General features: G+C 60.7%; 2 protein-coding genes across 5 annotated transcripts; one reads left to right on the top strand and one right to left on the bottom strand.

Annotated features, from left to right (window-relative positions):
• The first annotated feature begins 3,004 nt into the window (after positions 1–3,004).
• Positions 3,005–13,735, top strand: DBNL (drebrin like). 4 transcript variants are annotated; one of them, XM_055335301.1, is made up of 13 exons: positions 3,005–3,140; positions 6,793–6,848; positions 7,775–7,887; positions 8,359–8,433; positions 9,562–9,708; positions 10,328–10,405; positions 10,632–10,783; positions 10,867–10,909; positions 11,137–11,227; positions 11,687–11,782; positions 11,889–12,001; positions 12,256–12,352; positions 12,698–13,735. In XM_055335301.1, the coding sequence occupies exons 1-13, from the start codon at positions 3,058–3,060 to the stop codon at positions 12,835–12,837; spliced, it is 1,284 nt and encodes a 427-aa protein (XP_055191276.1). In that variant the 5' UTR covers positions 3,005–3,057; the 3' UTR covers positions 12,838–13,735. The 4 variants fall into 4 exon arrangements, with proteins under 4 accessions (XP_055191276.1, XP_055191274.1, XP_055191277.1 ...); XM_055335299.1 differs by having other exon boundaries at positions 10,864–10,909; XM_055335303.1 differs by having other exon boundaries at positions 3,027–3,105; positions 10,864–10,909.
• A 688-nt stretch (positions 13,736–14,423) lies between these two features.
• On the bottom strand, positions 14,424–16,830 carry PGAM2 (phosphoglycerate mutase 2). Its single transcript, XM_055335234.1, has 3 exons — positions 16,361–16,830; positions 16,065–16,245; positions 14,424–14,629 (listed from the first exon to the last, which is right to left on the bottom strand). Exons 1-3 carry the CDS (start codon positions 16,772–16,774, stop codon positions 14,463–14,465), a joined length of 762 nt encoding a protein of 253 aa, XP_055191209.1. The 5' UTR covers positions 16,775–16,830; the 3' UTR covers positions 14,424–14,462.
• Between the last annotated feature and the right edge of the window lie 2,890 nt (positions 16,831–19,720).

Here is a 19,720-nt window from a genome sequence, read left to right as displayed (position 1 = left end):
AGCAATTGTTCCACTTCTCTAACTCTGTAGGAGTGCAGCCATGTGTTGCTGGAGCAGAAAGATGTCATCCTGGTGGCTCTCAGAAAATGTTTTTTCTGCTAATGGACACTCCTTTTGATGAAGGCTTTGCATCAGCAGCAATCCCCACTTAATGGTCGCAATGACCTGAATGACTGTGTCCCCCGAAATTTCAACACTGAAATCCCAGTGTCCGAGGTGATGATACTAGGAGCTGGGACTTTTAGGTCAGAAGGGTGGAGCCCTCGTGAAGGAGATTTTTTTTTTTCATGAGGGGGATTAGTGCCCTTTTGAACGAGACCCCACAGAGCCCCCTCACCCCCTTCCACCAGGTGAGGACTCCACGAAAGACAGGCATCTATTAACTAGAGAACAGGCTCTCACCAGACGCCGAAACTACTGGCCCTTTCATCTTGGCCTTCTGGCCTCCAGTCCTGTGAAAACTAAATTTCCATTGTTTACCAGCCCCCTTCTGTGGTGCTCTGTGAGAGGAGCCCACATGGATGCAAACACTGTGCTTGTCAGGGTTTTTTCTTGTTTTGATTCAGTATGTTGTTTCTATGAAAACTGTGTATACACAGTGTTACTATATGTCTTACAAGGGGATAATGTATATTTTTTAACTGAACTATCCTTCATCTGGAGTGTGATATTGGTTTCAGGTGTACAACACAGTGATTGGACTATTCTGTGCATTACTCAATGCTCACCACGAGTTACCGCACAAAGTGACCACACACATTATTGACGATATTCCCTCTGCTGTACTTTTCATCCCCGTGACATTCATGACTGGCAGTTTGTACCCCTTCCTATCCTTCACCTGTTTAATCGCCCACCCCTCCACCCCTTTCCCTCTGGCAACCACCAGTCTGTTCTCTGTTTCTGAGTCTGTCTCAGTTTTGTTTTGTTGGTTGGTTCATTCTTCTAAATTCCACGTATGAGCAAAATCATATTATTTGTCTTTGTCTGACTCACTGACCCTCTAGGTCAATCCGTGGTATTGCAAATCGCAGGATTTCCTTCTTTTTTTTTTTTATGACTGAGCAGTAGTGGTCTGTTTCTTCACCCTGTTAGTTCTATCTACATGGCAGGCGCCAAAGGGAGTCTGTTGGCAAGATCCTCCCTCCACACTTGGCCTGGATGCCTTTAGGACACGGTCAGCTGCCTTAGAGTGCAGAGAACACTGGCTCTGGCTCCGGTTTTGTGCCCAAGATCTGCCATCTGAACCCACCAGGAGTAAAGCAGCTCTGTGTGCACCCACGTGCAAGAAGAGCACGTGGACCCTCATTGGAGAGTAGGGAATCAGTTAAGGAGAAGACAGAAGAGTCTGGGGTGACCTCTGGGGACATCTCACGTTCTCAAACTGAGTAGCTGACCAAAAAGAGTGATAGGTTGAGGAAACAGGAACACAGACAAGCCACACTTGAAGGAACAAGCATGGAAGCATCTACAGAGCAACCAGAGGGACCCCTTTAAAATATCACCAGATCACAATGCTCTCTAATTAGAGCCCCCTTCTCCCCGGGATTCTATTATACCTGGAATAAAACGCAAAGTCCTTCCCTGACCTACAGGGTCCCCTGGGACCCAGCTTCCCTCCTCTCCCTCTCCCTGTTCTCCATCATCAGCCCATCATTAGACTGGCTCCCCCGCACCTCAGAGCCCCGACACATCTTGTTCCCTCCGCCCAAAGCACTTCTTCCTGGATCTTCCACAGCCGTGCTCCCCACCCCATAGCCAGTCTCTGCTCCAGGTTTACCTGCCCAGAGAGGCCTCTTCTGGCCTGTCAGGTGGAAACAAGCTCCCACACCCTGGAGCAGAAAGCAAAATCCTGGCGCCCCCACCCTCCCACACCAGGGACCCCACTAAGAGCCTTCTCTACATGGAGCCTGGGTCTCCCTGCTTTTCCCTCACCATCGTGGATGCACCTGCTTACCACACCCAGCTCATGTATTTCCAGAACCAAGAGACCTGTCTCTTCGGCCTGCACAGCCTGATTCAGGCAATGTGGGTTCTCCCCAAGTTGACTAATATGTTGACCTCCTAGGGGTCCAGGGTCCCTAGGCTGGGGCCTGGCAGCCAGGGGAATTAAAAAACTGGTAACTAGGCAGTGATTAAATAGAGACCACTTCCAGAGAAAGAAGAAAAAAAACAAAGATGCACTGGGGCCAAAAAGAAGAAGACTGAACAGTAAGGCCGAGGGCTGAACGTCCCTGGATTTGGAGCCGCGGGAGGGGCTGGGATGGGGCAGAAAGTCACCTGAAGGGGTCCTGAGGGAAAAACTAGAACAGAGGACGAGTTAGCGAAGAATAAACAAATGAAAGATCGGGGGAGCTGGGAGGCCTGAGTTCCTGGAGAAGGGGGAGACCCGGCTCCTGCAGGAGGCCAGACCCAGGGCGGACTGCGGGCGGGAGGGGCTGCAGGCGGCAGGGCCTGAAGGGTGCAGGGTTCCCGGCCCCCACTGTCCGTCAGTCGAACGTCCAGGACGCACAGAGCCCGTGACCCACGCGCCCAGATGGCGGTGACAGGCCCGCATCTGCACAGCTGGACGCCAACACCCCGACCTCGGCAGGTCCTGCCCGGAGGCGCCCCGAGGCTCCGCTTCGCTGATTGATCTCGCAAGAAACCGGGGCGCGCTGGCCTGCGGGGTCCTGGGAGGTCCTGCGTGGGGGTCCCCGGGGCGCACCGGGCAGCCTGGGGCCAGGGCGCGGGCCTGCGGGGAGGGGCGGGGGGGAGGCTCAGAGGCCCAGGAAGCCGTGGCCCGCACGCGGCGCTCGTTCCCGCCGGTGCCCCGGTGCGCGCGCGACTCGTTCACGGAGCGAGGGCCTGGGGTGCTGAGCCGCGTTCCCGGGCCGCGCCCGCGCTCCTCCGCTCAGCCTCCCCGGAGCGCCGGGCCCCGCCCACTCCCCTCGAGCCCGCCCACTCCCCTAGGGCCATTCCGCCTGCTTCCGCTTCCGGTCGCGGGGGTAGGCGGGGCCCGGAAGCGGCGGCGGTGGCGGTGGCGGTGGCGGTAGCGAGGGGAGCGCGGGGCCGGCGATGGCTGCGAACCTGAGCCGGAACGGGCCGGCGCTGCAGGAGGCCTACGTGAGGGTGGTCACCGAGAAGTCCCCGACTGACTGGTGGGCCCCGGGGGGGTTGGGGGGGCCCGGGACCGCAGGTGAGCCGCCGCACCGCGGTCCCGCCGTCCGCTGGGTGGGGGTGGGGTGCCCCCGCCGCGCCCCGGCCCCGCCGCGCCCCGGCCCCGCCGCGCCCCGGCTGCGCTCCCCGCCGCGCCCCGGCTGCGCTCCCCGCCGGAGGCCCCGCCCAGGACGCCCCCGCACCGAGGGGCTCTGCGCAGCCCTCCCCGAGGGATGGAAGCCGCGCCGGGCCGCCCGGGAGCTCAGGGGCGTGCGTGGGGCTCCGGGTTTCCGGGCCTGGGGGCTTCAGTCTCCCTCCTTCCAGAACAGCCCTTCCCGCGTGAGCCCTGCGCGGCCGCCCCGTCCCCCGTATGCCCCGGCGCCCTCCCGGGCGGTCGGTGTGCGGTGTGCGGTGGCCCTGGGCGGCTGTGGGTCCTGCAGGCCCCGCTGGCTGCGCGTGGCCCTCCGCTGCGTTCCCGGTGGCCTTCAGTTTCGCTGACCAGTTGTGAGCACTTCCTAAGAAAGACGCTGAGTGTGATGACCAAGGGTGACCGGCTGTGAAGGAGCGTCTTCCCGGGGCAGGGGCAGGTCCCTCTCAGGGTGGCAGAGCTGCGGAGCCCTGCAGCCAGCCCCGAGGCCTGGGGACACGCGCTCGCCGCAGCACCGGCTAGCTGGGTCTACGGACACGGGGGACCCCGGGTGGGCCTTCTGCGCGGTGTTGCCGGGGAGCCAGCAGCTCGTGGGGAACACGTTGGGAAGGGCTTCAGTGCCTCCTCCTTCCACGATGCTGTACGGAGTTCCCGCACACATCAGGCTCTTATTTTTCTGAGTTTCCAAGTGTCACCACCCCCACCCCCGTCCTGCCTCTCCCATTCTCAGAGAACCCTGCTGTTCCTCCAAACCACCATACGGCCGCTGGGTGCCCCGTTTCACATCCACGTGAGGCCACCTGACTTTGGAACCTGGGAGTGTTGTTTGTCCCTCTCCAGTCCCGCTCGCTTAGGGTGTTGCTGTTTCGCGTCCCCTTTCTTGTCCAGCATAGCCATTGCTAACTTACGTGACAGAGTCCTAGGCCTCCTACTGCCTTCCTTCGGGAGTCTTCACTCTCAGGGACCATCACTGGTTTGGCGAGGAGGTCCCACAGCCCAGTGGGCAGTCCAGGCCTCCCACGTTTCTAGCTATTCCTTGGGCTGCGTCTCACAGCTGTCTGCTACCACCCTACCTTCCCTTTGTCCCCTCGCCCAGTCAGAGCCCCCCACCTCCGTCTGACCAGCCAGCCTCCTGCAGCACTGCAGGTCATACACGCAGTGGCACGGACCTTGGCTTCTCTCATCATCACAGCCTCAAACATCCCAACAGAGAATGTGTGGCCTCTCCCCACTTATTCGCTGAACAAGTATATAGACAGGTTACTGCTTAAATTTCAGTGGCTTCCTCTTTCACATGGAATAAAGCTCAGACCTCTTGCCTGGGCTCCTAGGTGCTGCGTGGCCAGCTCCTGACCCCTCTGGCCACCCCTCCCACTTACCACACTGGGGCCACACCTGTTTGCCACCACCGTGGCCTTCTTTCTCTTCCTCAAACTTGTGAGCTGCTTCCTCCTCAGAGCCCTCTCACTCTTGCTGCTTCCCCATTCTAGAGCACCCTTCCACATCACCCTGGGGGGCTCCCCACACTGCCTTCTTGGAGAGGCCTTACTTGACTCCTGGCACTCTGTACGACTTTCCCTAGATACGTGCGAGACGCTGCTCTCCTCGCCACAGAGGCTGGGCCCTCTCTGTCCCCAGCGCAAGGCTGCTGTGTGCCCTCAGGGCTCGCATGGACAGTGACCTAGAGGGGTACAGAACATGGGGCAGAGGATACCAGCAAGACAAGGTGGGCTCTGGCTTGGTGGGTGCAGAGCAGGTTATGCCGGTTGGGGGCCTGAAGCTAGGGAGGGTGGGGAACAAGCGCATATCAGCTCTGCATCACAGGTCTTTGCTTTGGTTCCCAAGGTTGTTCTAGACTGAGGCGTGTGAGTTTACCTCCTGCACCTACTTTGCTGCCTGACAGGGTGTTAGTCTGGATGGGTTTCTTTTTTGTCTCCTGTTAGAAAGTAAGCTTCATGGTCCCGGCCTGTTGGGGTTTATTGGAAGCCTCATGCCAGGGACCAGCAAGCGGTAGGTTCTCAGTACGTGTTTTTGGAAGGGTTGCTTGTATTACCAGGTGCTTGGTGCACCACGCTCCGTGTGCTGTGCCCAGGCGAGCACACCGCTTGTCCACGGTGATTTGAAAGATGGAGAAGTCTGTTGAATGTGGGAATGAACCTCTGAGCCAGGAGCATTCCAGAAAGTGGGTTAGGCTGGAGCCCAGAGTCGAGGGGAGTGAAGGTAGAGGGCAGGCAGCAGGCACGGGCCCCTTGGAAGTAGAAAGTATCTCTGCTCCCTGCAGCTTGTCTGGCGTCCCCGTCTTCTGCAGCCAGGGCTGGGTGGCTTCGAGATACACAGGCTTCTTTCCTCCCCCAGGAAGGCTGGCCAGGACTCCGGCCCCCAGAGTCTGGACGTCCAGCACCTCCCATATTTTTTCCCTGTTGGCGTGTTCCTTCTAGTGTGTGTCTCCTCCTCGGAGGCCTGTCCCCCCTGCCAGGCAGACCGGCTAGGCCTGGGGCTCCTTTCTTCCCACTTTCTGACACTCGGCAGCTCTGCCTGGTGGCCTTAGCAAGGCCTTGAGGGATGCTGAGTGGAGGCTGATTTCATTCCTGTCAGATTCTTTTTTTTTTTTAAGGTTTTATTTTTAAGTGATATCTACACCCAACATGGGGCGTAAAGGCACAACCCGAGATCAAGCGTCGCACGCTCCACCAACAGAGCCAGCCAGGCGTCCCGGTTCCTGTCACGCTCTTTACCCTGTGGCCCTTGTCTGGCCGGCCTGGGCAGGCCTGTGCTCAGAGCATGGGGGGATGACCCGCTAGTCCAGGTTCTGCCTCTGACCTGCTGTCTGCTGGGTCAGCACCCCACCCCCTCCACCCTCCGTCTGCCAGCGCCGCCTGGAGCTGAACTGCGGCTCTTGATGGTTGGGCCCTGTGTGGACTGTGGATAAGCCACCTCTTCCAGAAAGTTCTCCATGGGTCACCTCTGTGCTGGTCAAGCAACTTTCCATGCCCTAGACCTAATAAAATTTGCTGTATTTCCTGGACACCTCGGGCCCAGTTCATAGGCATGAATCTTTCCCAGAGTTCTTAGGTGCAGCCCAGGGTCACCTGTGAAGACTTAAGGCTCCTCCAGAAAGAGTTTTCCCAACCATGGAGTCTGTCCCGTGAGGAGACTGACTTCATGCTGAGTCATGGCCCACATGGCTTCTGGGTTTTCCAGGAGAGTCCCAAGCCCAGAGAGACCTGCTGCACCAACTCCTCAGGCTCTTGGGAGGCAGAGCACACAGGCACCAGGCTGTGGTGTTGGGTGTGTGTTGGGCTGCCTTCCCAGATGCCCAGTGTGCGCACTCCCATTTCCTGCCTCACCTGCTGGGGTGCTTTGGTTCTGGAAGGCACGGAAATTCTCTGTCTTCTCCAGTTCGCATACCTGGGAGGCCCGTGGGGTCTGGTGGGGCCCATGCGGCTGTCACGCTCAGCTCCTGGCAGGTGTGGCAAAGGCCACAGAGCTTGTTTGTTTTGTTTCAGGGCTCTCTTTACCTATGAGGGTAACAGCAATGACATCCGTGTGGCTGGCACAGGCGGTGAGTATGTCCCAGTGAAGGCAGGGGGCAGCGGGGGGTGCGGGTTGTACGCATTGGTGCTCCCTGGCGGCCTTGGCCATCACAGCTAATGCAAGGAGACTGCAGGCACAGAGGCGTCCCAGCACGTGGCGAGACTGCTAGGACCGCTCCCAACCACAGTGTCGGTGTTGGAGCTACATGCAGCTCTGTTACTCAGCAAGTGCTCACCAGCACTTCCTCCACTGGCTGCACAGTGGTTCTGACTGGGCTAGAAAACCTGCCCCCCTCACTCCCTGCTGGTCATCTGCTCAGAAGGAGGTCTCAGGTCCCTGTGTTTCTTGCCAGCACCCCAGGGGTACTCACAGGGCTCTGCTGTGAGAGCCCAGGGTAGGGGCTCAGCACTGCCTCAAGCCCGTGGGGGCCCTCCAGCTACATTACTCGATCCAGCTCCTTACAGCCTGGGTGGGTTTGGGGGTGCTGATAAGAACAGCTTAAGAGGGCCCGCTCCTGTGCCCCCGTCACTCCCTTATCTTTACGTGGAGGGTCTGAGAGCTGAGCCCGAGCACAACTGCAGGCTGGTCCCATCTGCTCAGGGCCCTTTGTGGGGTCCAGGCAGCAGGAAGATGGTTGCAGAGACCCTCCGTTTGGAAGCTTCATGCCCACTTTGTTGCATGACTGTCAACATTTGTTGCATTTTTGTTTGTGGAGCTGTCTGTGGGTTTTATATGAATGGTTTTTAGGCTGGAATGTGGAACATCTCACCTGAGGTGCTTGTCACAGACACAGATCCTGTGCAGCAGCTTAGTGGGGGCAGGACGAGGAGTCTGATTCTGCAGGCCGCACTGAGCCCTGGTTCCGAGGCAGATTGGATTTCCTCTCCTGGGGGGCACTGTGCCAGGGCAGGCAGCAGGTGTGGGACCCTCTGACCCTCCCTGTGCCCACTGCAGAGGGGGGCCTGGAGGAGATGGTGGAGGAGCTCAACAGCGGGAAGGTGATGTACGCCTTCTGCAGGGTGAAGGACCCCAACTCTGGCCTGCCCAAGTTTGTCCTCATCAACTGGGTATGTGGAACCCTGGGGGCTCTGAGTTCTCATCCAGGCGTGACCCCGAAAAGCTCCCTTTCCTGCTTTCCTCCTTTGCCTTCCGTGGTGGGAGTGGAGGAGGACCTGTCTTCGGGGCAGCTCAGAGGTGGTGGATGAAGTCCTTGTGCCCCAGAGGACAGTGGGGGCACTGCTAGCCCAGAACCACTCCCACAACCAGCAGTACAGTCCAGGATACCCACACATTTGTCCCCTTCAGGGGGTCGTCCTGAGGGAGCGAAGGGCCTGGAGAGACCAGGAGGTTCTGAGGCGACCCCCCACCCCCACCAGTGGAAGCTGGCAGTCATCCTGCATTCAAGAACCTCCTTGACTTGAAGGATGTGGGGCTCACCATATGGTCTGCTGTAGGGTCACAGTTGTCCCTTTGCTGGGTCCCTAGGGAGGCAGGGCGGTGGGAAGTTGGCAGGTCACGCTGGGTGTGTCATGTTGCAGACAGGCGAAGGTGTGAACGATGTGCGGAAGGGAGCGTGTGCCAACCACGTCAGCACCATGGCCAGCTTTCTGAAGGTGAGGGCTGCACCCTGAAGGCCTCACACAGGTCTCCAGGCTCCTGCGATCCTGGGCGGGCGTGAGCGCGAATCACAGCTAGAACCGGAAGTGGGTCCCACTCCCCGATGCTCTCTTTGGACTTGAGGACGTGAGCAGAGGCTGCTGCGCTCCTGCTCGGCCAGCACCCAGAGGGCCATGCTACGGCCAGAGCGACCAACAAGCTGGTGTTAGCAGCGGGGAGGAACAGGCGATTGTCCTTTTCAAGCACAGGGAAGGCCAATCTGGAGTGAGGTCTTGGGTTCCGTTGGTTTTGTGAGGGTTTATTCAGCCGTGTTATCAGGATTTGGAGGAGCAGGAAGGGTGCAGGTGCCCAGCCCCCTCAGCGGACACATTCCCCTGTACCCTGTTTGTAGCCAACCTCTGTGTGTATTTACATCAGTCCTCACAGTGGAACCTCATTTAGTTCCAGAAGCCTTTGTTGTTTGCTTGTCAGATAACCTGCATTTCTTTGGTTACTGGCAAAAAGATCTAGGACTTTGATTTCTAGTCTGCTGACGCTTTTTCAGACATGCCTCAGTTTCTCCATCTGGGAACTGAAAGAGGATCCCAAGCTGTTGGATGTTTACCAGCAGGGAGTGAGGTCATGGGTCTGACTTCTCAAGAAGAAATTGGTGCCTGGGGCGCCCAGCTGGCTCCGTGTGAGGAGTGAGCGACTCTCCATCTCAGGGTCCTGAGTTCAAGTCCCAGGTTGAGTGTAGAGATTACTTGAATAAATAAGACAAAAAGAAAAAAAAAAGGAAGAAGAAATAAGTGGTTTGCTCTTTGCAGAAATTGCATTTCCAGATCCTTTTTTAAGTTGGCTTTTTGTTAGTTTGTTGGTTTTGTTAATCAGGACTATTTCCTGCCTGGGCCTCCAGCAGCGAACACACAACCCTGGGGAATCAGCCTGGGCAGGGGCAAGGTGCTGGGGTGAGAACAGGCTCTCTGCCTCAAGGTAGTTTGTCGGTCTTGTGGAGAGCGTGCTTAGGGCCCCAGCAGGGTCTCCTGACCTCGAACCCCAGGCAGCAGTTGTCTGAGCTCTGCAGACTTGGGGCTGCATCCTGTCCTCTCCTGGAGCTGCAACACCTAGGTGCTGTCCTGCTTCAGGGGGCGCATGTGACCATCAACGCGAGGGCTGAGGAGGACGTGGAGCCTGAGTGCATCATGCAGAAAGTGGCCAGGGCCTCAGGAGCCAACTATGCCTTCCACAAGGAGAGTGGCCGTTTCCAGGACATAGGCCCTCAGGCCCCAGTGGTGAGTGCTGCCCGGGGCCAAGGGTGTCTTATCCCTCATGGGCTTCCGGTCCTGGAGGCAGATCTAGGTGCAGATGGTGAGCCCAGACCAGAGAGAAGCCGGAGCAGCCCTCTACCCTGCCTGCTGGTTCCACTGGCTATTCTGGAGCCTCTTACACCTGTTTTGTGTGGTCAGAGGCTCTGCAGGACAGTCCAGCCTGTCCTGCACGGCCCTGGATGGTGGGCACCATGGGGGAGCTTCAAGTGCTGGATGGTCAGGCCCCTTCCAGCTGTGGGTAGACACCAGACATCCTGGTTATGGGGAGCCCAGTTCCCCGAAGCAGTGCTGCAGTCTGTGGAGACTCCCTGGACACTGGCACGGTGACCAACTGTCTGAGGCTAGTGGACCAGCTCCTAGAAGCGGCCAGCCTCAGAACCTCCTTGGCTTCTATCCATTGGGGCCTAGTGCAGCCAAAGACCCTCCTTGGCATTGCCCAGTGGTTCCTGGGGCCTTCAGGCCATCTTGGTGAAGAGGCCCCGGGCCAGGTGCCACTGCTGCTGCTAGGCACGGTCCCCACAACTATTGTTCACGTTCTGTGCTCTCACAGACGGTCCTGTAGTGGATCCTCTGTCGTCCACAGGGCTCTGTGTACCAGAAGACCAACGCCATCTCTGAGATCAAAAGGGTCGGCAAAGACAGCTTCTGGGCCAAAGCAGAGGTGAGTGCTGTGCGGGTGCGTCGAGCACAGCCAGCCCTCAAGGAGATCGTGCGTGCCAGGTGTCAGGGTGTCTTCTTTGCCGTCCCTGTGTTTCTCATAAAGAGCACGTGTCCTCATTAGTGGCTGTGCTCGAGCACACTTGCATGGGGTGGGGGGCAGGAAGGGAAGCTCGCCTGCTTGCTGTGCAAGTGCTGAGTGGGGCAGGCGGGGTCGGCTCTCCCTGCAGAAGGAGGAGGAGAATCGCAGGCTGGAAGAGAAGCGGCGGGCAGAGGAGGAGCGGCAGCGACTGGAGCAGGAACGCCGGGAACGGGAGCTGCGGGAGGCGGCCCTCCGGGAGCAGCGCTATCAAGAGGCACAGGCCAGTGAGGGACCCCAGAGGTGAGGCCCCAGAGGGAGGGCAGAGGGAGGGTCCCACATGGGCTGCAGCTGGGCGGCAGCACCTCCCTCTGCTCCCCCAGCAGGAGGAGTGAGCAGCAGGAAGTGGCTTCAAGGAACATAGATCAGGTGAGACATGGGTGCTCCCACTCCGAGGGGTCCCTGATATGCTGGGGGCCCAGCCGGAGGCCTAGGAGGGGCCGCTGGAAAGGTCCTGCAGCCAGCTGGGACCTGTGGGTGCACAGGAGGTGGCAGTGGAGAGAGAAGGGCAGAAGCGGCCAGTGTGGATGAGGCCCTTGAGCCCCTCCCACATCTCCGGGACCCCTCACCGCTGGGTCCAAATGCACTCCCCACAGGAGCCGGTCAGTCAGCCAGCACACCCGCGGGAGATCTTTAAGCAGAAGGAGAGGGCCATGTCCACCACTTCTATCTCCAGCCCCCAGCCAGGTGAGTCTTCCTTCTGCACCTCACCGTGAGGTGGGGGCAGGCCGAGCAAGAGTCTAGGATCTCAATGTGGGGCCCCCAGAGGTAGTGACACGCAGACAGGCAAGTGAGCAAGGAGAGCTTGCACTCCTTAGAGTGGCTTCTGGAGGGGAGCCTGGGCCTCAGGTGTCCCTTTCCTGCCCATAGCCTCATCCTGCAGAGACCTGGAAAGCAAGGGCCATGTGTGGCTTCAGAGGGGAGACCCTCCAGCCCGGCCCTATTAACCCGTGGTGCAGCATGCACAACGCAGGACCACGCTGCTGCCCTCTCCCACGCTGTGCCCTGGGTGTCTGGGGTGTGCACACCGCTGGCGCTTCAGCTGCTGTGTGCCCCCCCCATCCTCCTGTGCGACAGCCATTGTCCCAGTGCAGGATGCAGATCTTCTCCTCGTCCAGTGCAGGTGCATTTACCTTTGGTTTGCAGGGAAGTTGAGGAGCCCCTTCCTGCAGAAACAGCTCACCCAGCCAGAGACCCATCGCAGCCCGGAGCCCACCCAGGCCTCCTCCAGGCCCAGGGCAGGCAAGGCATTTGGCTGCCCCTGGGGGGCTGGGGACGGGAAGTGGGAGGGAGGAAGGGTGTGCGATCCCCTTCCCGGGCTCAGAGTGGGCTGCATCCTCCTGTGCAGATATCCATGAGGAGCCCATGTCCAGCGGTCCACCATGTGTGGTGCAGGCGGAAGAGGAGGCTGTGTACGAGGAGCCCCCGGAGCAGGAGACTCTCTATGAGGAGCCCCCAGTGGTGAGTTCCCCACAGCAGGGCCTGGCTGTGAAGGGGTCACGTACCCAGAAATGCTCTCTCAACCACACTAGTCACGGGATGCCTGACTTTCAGTAGCTTCCTACATGCGGATTATCTTGTGTAACCTTGGGGCAGTCCCTTGCAGTAACTTGTCTGCCTCACCTCTGCTGTGGGAGGTCATGGGGGGTGGGCAGCAGCAGCCAGTGAGCCTGTAACTAGGACCCCAGATTTCCCTTCTCTTCTTCGGGGGGCAGGTGCCACAGCAGGATGCTGGTTCTGAGCATGTGGACTCCTACCCAGGGCTGCGCGGGAAGGGGCTGTGTGCCCGGGCCCTGTACGACTACCAGGCAGGTAACGTGCTGCGGTCCCGCCCCTACACTGTCAAGGGACAGGCTTCAGAGGCTCCCTCAGGGCGATAGAAAGGGGAGGGGAGGATGGGGTGGACGGCCCGCACAGCCCAGGCCTCCCCCTGGTGCTCTGGGCAGCCACCCAGCATGTGTTGGCGTGAATCCCAGGTGCCAGCATTGTGCTAGAGCCTGCAAGTGTGACCAGAGGGGTGGGTGACCTGGACACGGGGCCCCCAGTGGTCCTGGGCGGAGCCTCAGGAAGCAGGCTGCTTGTGTAGAAGTGGGGGGCCCGAGGGGAGAGTGGCCGGCACCCGACCACCAGCCCCAGTGCAGACTCCCCTTCCCACAGCCGACGACACTGAGATCTCCTTTGACCCCGAGAACCTCATCACAGGCATCGAGGTGATCGATGAGGGCTGGTGGCGTGGCTACGGGCCAGATGGCCACTTTGGCATGTTTCCTGCCAACTACGTGGAGCTCATTGAGTGAGGACCCTCCACTGCTGGCTGCAGCAAGGCCGTCCTTCCCTTCCCCACCCAGATGTGCTTTCCTTACTTCTGGGAGAGGTGGCGTGCCCGGCACAAGAGCCACACTGTGCTCCTCCAGGAATGGGACCCCCCCCCCACCAAACAAGACAAGCCCTTGGGCTCCCTCAGACTTGGGTGCTCAGCCTCTTGTCACCCTAGATGCAGCAATATCCTGTGATTCCCACACTTGGTATCGCAGCTCCCAGGCTCTCCCAGCCTGGCCTTTGACCCCACAGAGGACTTGGAGCCACACCCTGCCCATGGCCAGCCCTTCCGTGGCCTCTGCCTGAGGGGGACAGCACTGCCACACCGGGCGGTCTGCGCAGGGGTATTTGCCTTTTCCTTTTCCTGGCTCTAAAGGGTGCTGGCTACAGCTGTTAGCGAGGCTCAGCGTCAGTGAACTGAGAGTTTAGGACCAAAGTCTGAGTGGGTCGTGACAGTAGGTGGGCAGCAGTAGGTGATCTTTCCGGACCCTGCCCTGTGCTCCCAGTTCTGTCCCCCTGCCTGCGTGGCAGACAGTGAGCAGTGCGGACAGGATAAATAACTAAGCCCCAATCTGTGTGTAGGATCAGCAAACGTGTCCTTCCGTGTGGCACGCCCTCTTCTACTGGCCCTGGTGTGTGCGCTCCCCTGACTCTGGCTCAGGAACCAGAGCAGCCTGTGCCTGCTGTCTCACCCTGTCTGTCTTGGCCCATTCGTGTCTGCTTTTGGAGCGAGCACTGCCCTCTCGTGACCCGAATACCCCCGTGTAGAAACCAATCCCTTCCCGGGTGTCTGGGGTGTGTGTGCACGCTGCGCCCTCAGACCTGGGGCCCACCATGGTCTCCTGGGAGAGGCACAAAAGTAAAGATGTGACTGAAGTCCGCCTCTTGCATTTCAGTCTTCTGAATGCCATGGGGACCCTCTGCCCACACAGGGCAGCGCGTGTACGCATCGAGTGAGGTGCCTGGCACCCCCCTGAATGTCAGCAGGGCCATTCCTTGTGTGCCCTGGCAGGTGCCAAGTGGAAGCACCTGGGCTGAAGGCCGCTCTAAGGAGACCACTGGGCCTGGATGCTGGCAGGTGGCCCATCTTGTTTCTTCCCCACCACCCCCAAGCTGTGGGGGTTTCAGGTCCCATGTTGCAGGCTTTGAGGCTGCTGTGGGCTTGTTCTCAGGTGTGGGGACATCCAGGAGGTGGTGCTTGGTACCCCTGCACCCTGCCCCTCACCCTGGGGCTGCAGGGACAGCAGAGGACACCCCATCTGGGGGAAACTGGCCATGGTTGCTGTCCTTGCTGCCTGGGCAGAGCTGGGTCACCCCAGCCACCCTGGTTCTAGATCAGGGTTACCAGGTGGCCATTCAGTTTTTGGCATCACCATAGAGGGCCTCTCAGAACTTGCCTGATAGCGCAGCTTGGGGACCAGACCCCTGCCCTTGGTTCCTGGGGCCCTCACACCTAATGGAGGTGGGCAGCAGGGGCCAAGCACCCTTGGGCCAGGTTTGTGGAACCCCAAGCTCAAAGCTTTGGGAGCTGGGCATGCTGGGGTCAGTCACATGGGCCTCCAGGTGGTTGGAGGAGGTGCCTTTATTGCCAGAAGCCCACCCTTCACTTAGCCTTGCCCTGGGCGGCCACAGCCTCCATGGCCTTCCGCACGGTTTCCTCGTCACCCAGGAACCGCATAGGCTTGGTGGGCTTCAGCGCCTGGTCCAGCTCATACACGATGGGGATCCCCGTGGGTAGGTTCAGCTCCATGATGGCCTGGTCGGACATCCCTGGGCCGGGGAACACAGTCCTCAGTCTGCCAGGCAGCTGCCCGCCCTCACATGAAGCAGGCCCTGTGACCTTTCTGGGCCACAGAGCCCAGTCCATCAGGCAGCAGCCCTCCCGCCCCCAGCAGCTGGCCACAGTGCAGATGGGGCTGAAGAAGGTCCAGCCAGAAATGAGAGACCAAGTGGCTTGCAGAAAGTTGTGGTCAACCGGGACCTCGTGCCCCCAAACTGGAGCCACTGGGACCTGGGCCCTCTGCTCGGCATCAGTCTCTTCTGGCCAGATTGATGGATGTTGGGTATTTAGAGTGTCCTAAGTTCTGGCTATCCAGAGCAAGGGTGCTCCTGACAGCTGGTGGTGGAGGGGACACCGAGAAGGGCCTCCTGTGGCCAGGAGGGGAGGCCCTGTGGGTGGAAAGGGCACGGTTTCCTGGGGAAACCTGACCCTGCCTGCCTCTGCAGCCCCTGGCCTGGAATAGCAGCTCGACCTTTGCAGTTCCGACACCCCACCCCCCAGGTCTGCGGACAGTGGGAGACTGTCGCTGGCCTCTTTGCTTCTCTCCCAGACCTAGTCCCTGGAAGGGACGGCCACAAGGTGGTTGTGGGGAGGGTGGACTGGGGCTGGCCAGGCTGGCGGCGGGGAGCCACCTGTCTGCTCTGGCCAGCAACCTGTCGACCCCTAGAGCAGGAGGCTTGGTGCTCCCCACCCTATCTGCCTCCTTCCCCTTCCCACAGTCCCAACAAGCTGCAAGGCCTTTCGGATGCTTAGACTGTCCTGAGCATCTGTGCAGTGTAGAGTGCGTTCACAGGAAGCCCGGAGGAGGAGTGTGCCGTGCTGGGAGGGTATAGTCCCCCACCCACCCCCCAGTGCTCCTTAGTGGGAACCCAGTGAGGTCCAGGGGTCAGGAATGCTCCACACCTGCACTCCAGGTTTCACTGGTCTTAACCTTTGCCTGGTGTGGGTGTGAGCTGGGGTCCTAGGGATGGGCGTGGGCAGTCCTGGGAGCAGTCCTGCCACCCCATAGAAGGTGCTTGAGCCCCAGCAAGTGAAGTGACTTGACCAGGGTCACACAACAAATGGATGTGGACCAGACGGCCCCGCCTTTCCCCGTGCTGGGTGTCCTTGGGCAGGGCCCTCCCGCGGTTTGCCCAGGCTTGTGTCCGGGAGGCCAGGCCATTCCCAGGCCTCCCAGCCCCTACACAGGGCCTTGGCCCTTTCATCCACAGCCTTCGGCGTGACACTCATTTTCCAGTGTCCCAGGACATACACCAGCGAAACAAGTTTACAAAGTGTTTTTTAAGAATGGTCTCTTGGTCCTCCCCACTGACCGTGTGAACCCCTCCCATGCGTGCTGGCGTCTGCAGAGCCGCAGGCCAGGGCTCACTTGGCTGAAATGAGGATTTGCATGCCCGCCCCCGCCCCGCAGGAGGGTGGCCTCACCTTCCAGGTGCTTGACAATGCCCCGCAGGCTGTTCCCATGGGCCGCGATGAGCACTCGCTTGCCAGCCTTGATCTGGGGAGCGATCTCCTCGTTCCAGAAGGGGAGGGCCCGGGCGATGGTGTCCTTCAGGCTCTCGCAAGTGGGCAACTCCCCGGGCTTCAGGCCCGCGTACCGGCGCTCCTGGGGGCATCCACACTGCTGTTCCCTCCCCAGATAGCCAGTGCCTCCCGCGGTCCTGGGCGCCCTTCCCCGGGCGCTGCCCCTGGACCCTCCCCCGGAGCCCTGGGCAGCTCACCTTGCTGATGGAGCCGTAGTACGGGTGCTTCTCATCCATGGGGGGTGGCGGGATGTCGAAGGAGCGCCTCCAGATCTTCACCTGCTCCTCCCCATGCTTGGCGGCCGTCTCTGCCTTGTTGAGGCCAGTGAGGTCCCCATAGTGGCGCTCGTTGAGGCGCCAGGTGCGCACCACGGGCAGCCACATCTGGTCCGTGCCGTCCAGGATGGTCCAGAGGGTGCGGATGGCCCTCTTCAGCACGGACGTGTAGCAGATGTCAAACTCCATCTTGGCGTCCTTGATGGCCTGGGCCCCCCTCGCAGCCTCCTGGGCCCCCTTCTCGCTCAGCTCAGCATCGAACCAGCCGCAGAAGCGGTTCTCCTGGTTCCAGGTGCTCTCGCCGTGCCGAACCATCACGAGGCGGTGGGTGGACATGGTGCCGGGACCGAGGCGGGCTGCGAAGGGACGGCTGCCTTCCTGGGGCGCCCGGCCTTATAACCGGCCGTCCCCAGCCCCCACCCCGGCCAACTGCCAGGCGGCATTCCAGGCGGACAGGCGGCGGCAGGTGGCCAGTAGCAGAGCCTGGGGGAGGGCGGCCCCGAGCACCTAAAATAGCCTGGTGGCGGCCACCAGGCGGCACGGGGTGTGAAGGGCAGACATCAGGGCCTTGGAGCCGCCACCGAGAGGTGGGGACGCTGGCGGGGGCCATCAGGCGGAGGGACAAAACCTTCCCGAGCTTACTCTGGGGCCTCAGGGACGCAGCGGGGAGTCAGGTGGGGGGTGCACACTTGCCTGTGTGTGCCCGGGCGCACGTGTCTGTATGCACACGCATACAGGTAGGCTGCCTGTGGCTCCCCCAGGAATCCGGCTCCTCCCCAGCTCCCTCTGCCCTGCCCACAGGGTGAGTCCTGAGGGGGCCCCTGCCCATGGCCAGGCTGGAAGGGGCTGGGACATTCTCTCCACTAGCCGGTCCCTCGAGGGCCGGGTGGCCACGGCAGAGCCAGGGGAGCGGGTTGGGGCCGGAGCCCTGGGGAGGGCAGTGCATCCCTGCAGGAGGGGGTGTGAGGCAGAGCTGTGTGCAGGGGGCTGAGCTGAGCTATTTGCAAGACACCCCGGGGAGGTGGAGGGGTCAGGCCAGAGGGGAGTGGAGGATGACCCTGTTCTTGGCACATCTGTCCCTTAAGCCAGCCTGGCCCCTCCCAGCTGAAACCACCTTTAAGAAGAAAGAGAAACCCAGGGATCCCTGGGTGGCTCAGCGGTTTAGCGCCTGCCTTTGGCCCAGGGCGCGATCCTGGTGACCTGGGATCGAGTCCGACGTCGGACTCCCAGCAAGGAGCCTGCTTCTCCCTCCTCCTGTGTCTCTGCCTCTCTCTCTCTCTCTCTTTCTCTCTCTCTCTCTCTCTATCATAAATAAGTAAATAAATCTTTAAAAAAAAAAATAAAGAAGAAAGAGATCCTAATCAGGCACTCCGGGGGCCTCCAGAACCAAAGGTGCTGGTTGTGGGGTTTGTGCCCAGCTCAGCAGGAGCACCCACAAGTGGGCCGAGGTTGGTGTTGGGGGGCCAGCCCAAGACCTCTGCGTTCAGATTTGGGGGGGATGAAGGCTCCTGGGGCAGGAGCTGCGGCCTCAGGAGGGAGCCCGCCCAGGGTCCCTATATCCACCCCCACCCCCCCGCCCAGCAGCCACAGCCTCACCCTGTCGCACGTCTGAAAATGTAAAAGGGTGGATGGCAGACTGGCAAATGGGTCAGCTACCACGCTGAGCCTTGGGCCTGGGCATGCGAAGCCCTGGCATCTCTCCCTCCGGCCCGCGTCTGCCCTACGGACGGCCTCCCAGCTCTGGGGCCCTGGGACAGACTCCACCCCAAGGCTGGCAGGTGGAGGCCACCCGCCTAGCAGTGCCACACGTGGGCCTTGCTGCTCGAGCTCGACATCTCCTGTAGGTGGCTGCTGTGTCGCCCCGACCACTGACTGGGCCTGGGGGCCAGTGGGGAGCCAGGCAGAAAGCCCAAGTTCAGTGCAAGACAAGGACAGTACCAGCCACATCGTGGACTCTCCGGATCCCCCCAGGCTACGAGGAACAAGTAGGTGGAGACAGGGAAGGGAGGGGCAGCCTTGGAGGAGCCCCAAAGAGCAGTGGATTCTGCTCTGGGGAGAGCATTCCAGGTGAAGGGACCAGCGAGTCAGCAGGCCCCTGGGGGGCAGCGCAGCCACGGGTGCAACTGGGGGCACCAGGGGCTGCGCGGGGCGCTGGAGGCACAGCTGCGTTTTTAGTCACTTGCCTCTGGGGGGGGAGTGAGGGGGGGGGTGCGGAGCCCTGGGGGGGGCAGCAACTTTGGGTTGGGGGACGAGGAAGCTGCATGGCCTGGGCTGGGTGCCGATGAGGTGGCTGGAGGCTGCTGCCTGGGGTAGGGCTGGGCCTCGGGGCTGCCCCGGCCCCCGGCCTTGGTGGCAGCACGACCGACCACCCACGGTACCTGCTGGGCACACCCGCTGTGCCGGGCGGCTCAGGCACTAGGGGTGGTGAGGCCCGGGTCCGGCCGTGGGGGCCTGCGCCTCCGTGAAGGGAGACAGACGGCCTGAGGCCTGACCTGCTGGGTGGTGGGATGAGACCGCAGAGGAGGCAGCGTGCGCCCCCCTCCACTCTCCCCCTGACCACAGCTGCGGGTGCAGAGGGAACTTGGTGTGTGAGAAGTAGCAGCCGGGAGGTGGTGTGAGGAGAGGAGGTTCGAAGTTCCACAGGATGCTGACGACTTCACGGTTTGTCCGTCCTGGATTGCCTGGACGTGCACCCAGGGTGGACAGAAAGGGCTGTGAAGAAGCCCTAGGGTCTGAAAGCAGCAGTGAAGGCCCTGCAGCGTCCCCACCCCAGCTCCAGGTGATAACGTGCAGGTGGCATAGTGATGGCAGCACCAGCCGGGCAGGCCCCCGTGACCCCGAGAGGGGAGCTACCCTCCAACTGGAGGCACGTGCCCCAGCCACCTGCCGCCTTCCCTCTGCCCCCGGCAGCCCCGGCCCAGGCCTGGGTGCAGCTGCAGGAACTGTGCCACGGAGAGGGGAATCCAAGTCCCCCGGGAGCTGTGAAGGGTCAGGGCAGGTGTGGGGAGGAGGGAGATTAGGTGAGTCATCCAGGTAGTTTCTGGGCTCTGTTGAGCTGCAGCTGTGGGGTCTGGCCGTCCACGTACACCGTGGGCCCCCTGCTGCCCTGGTGAGGCCACGAGAACCACAGCTGGCACGTGACAGGTGACCTAACTGCCTGCAACACAATACAGTCAACGTTCTCCTTAGGATTTCAACAAGATCCAGGTTCTCAACATACTATTGAGAGTACCTAGGACCCTTCTGCATATGGCTGTCCAATTTTCCCAACACCATTTATTG

The sequence above is a fragment of the Nyctereutes procyonoides genome, unplaced genomic scaffold (assembly GCF_905146905.1).
Source record: "Nyctereutes procyonoides isolate TBG_1078 unplaced genomic scaffold, NYPRO_anot_genome, whole genome shotgun sequence".
NCBI classification, from domain to species: domain Eukaryota; kingdom Metazoa; phylum Chordata; class Mammalia; order Carnivora; family Canidae; genus Nyctereutes; species Nyctereutes procyonoides.
This window is presented reverse-complemented; position numbering and strand designations above follow the sequence as displayed.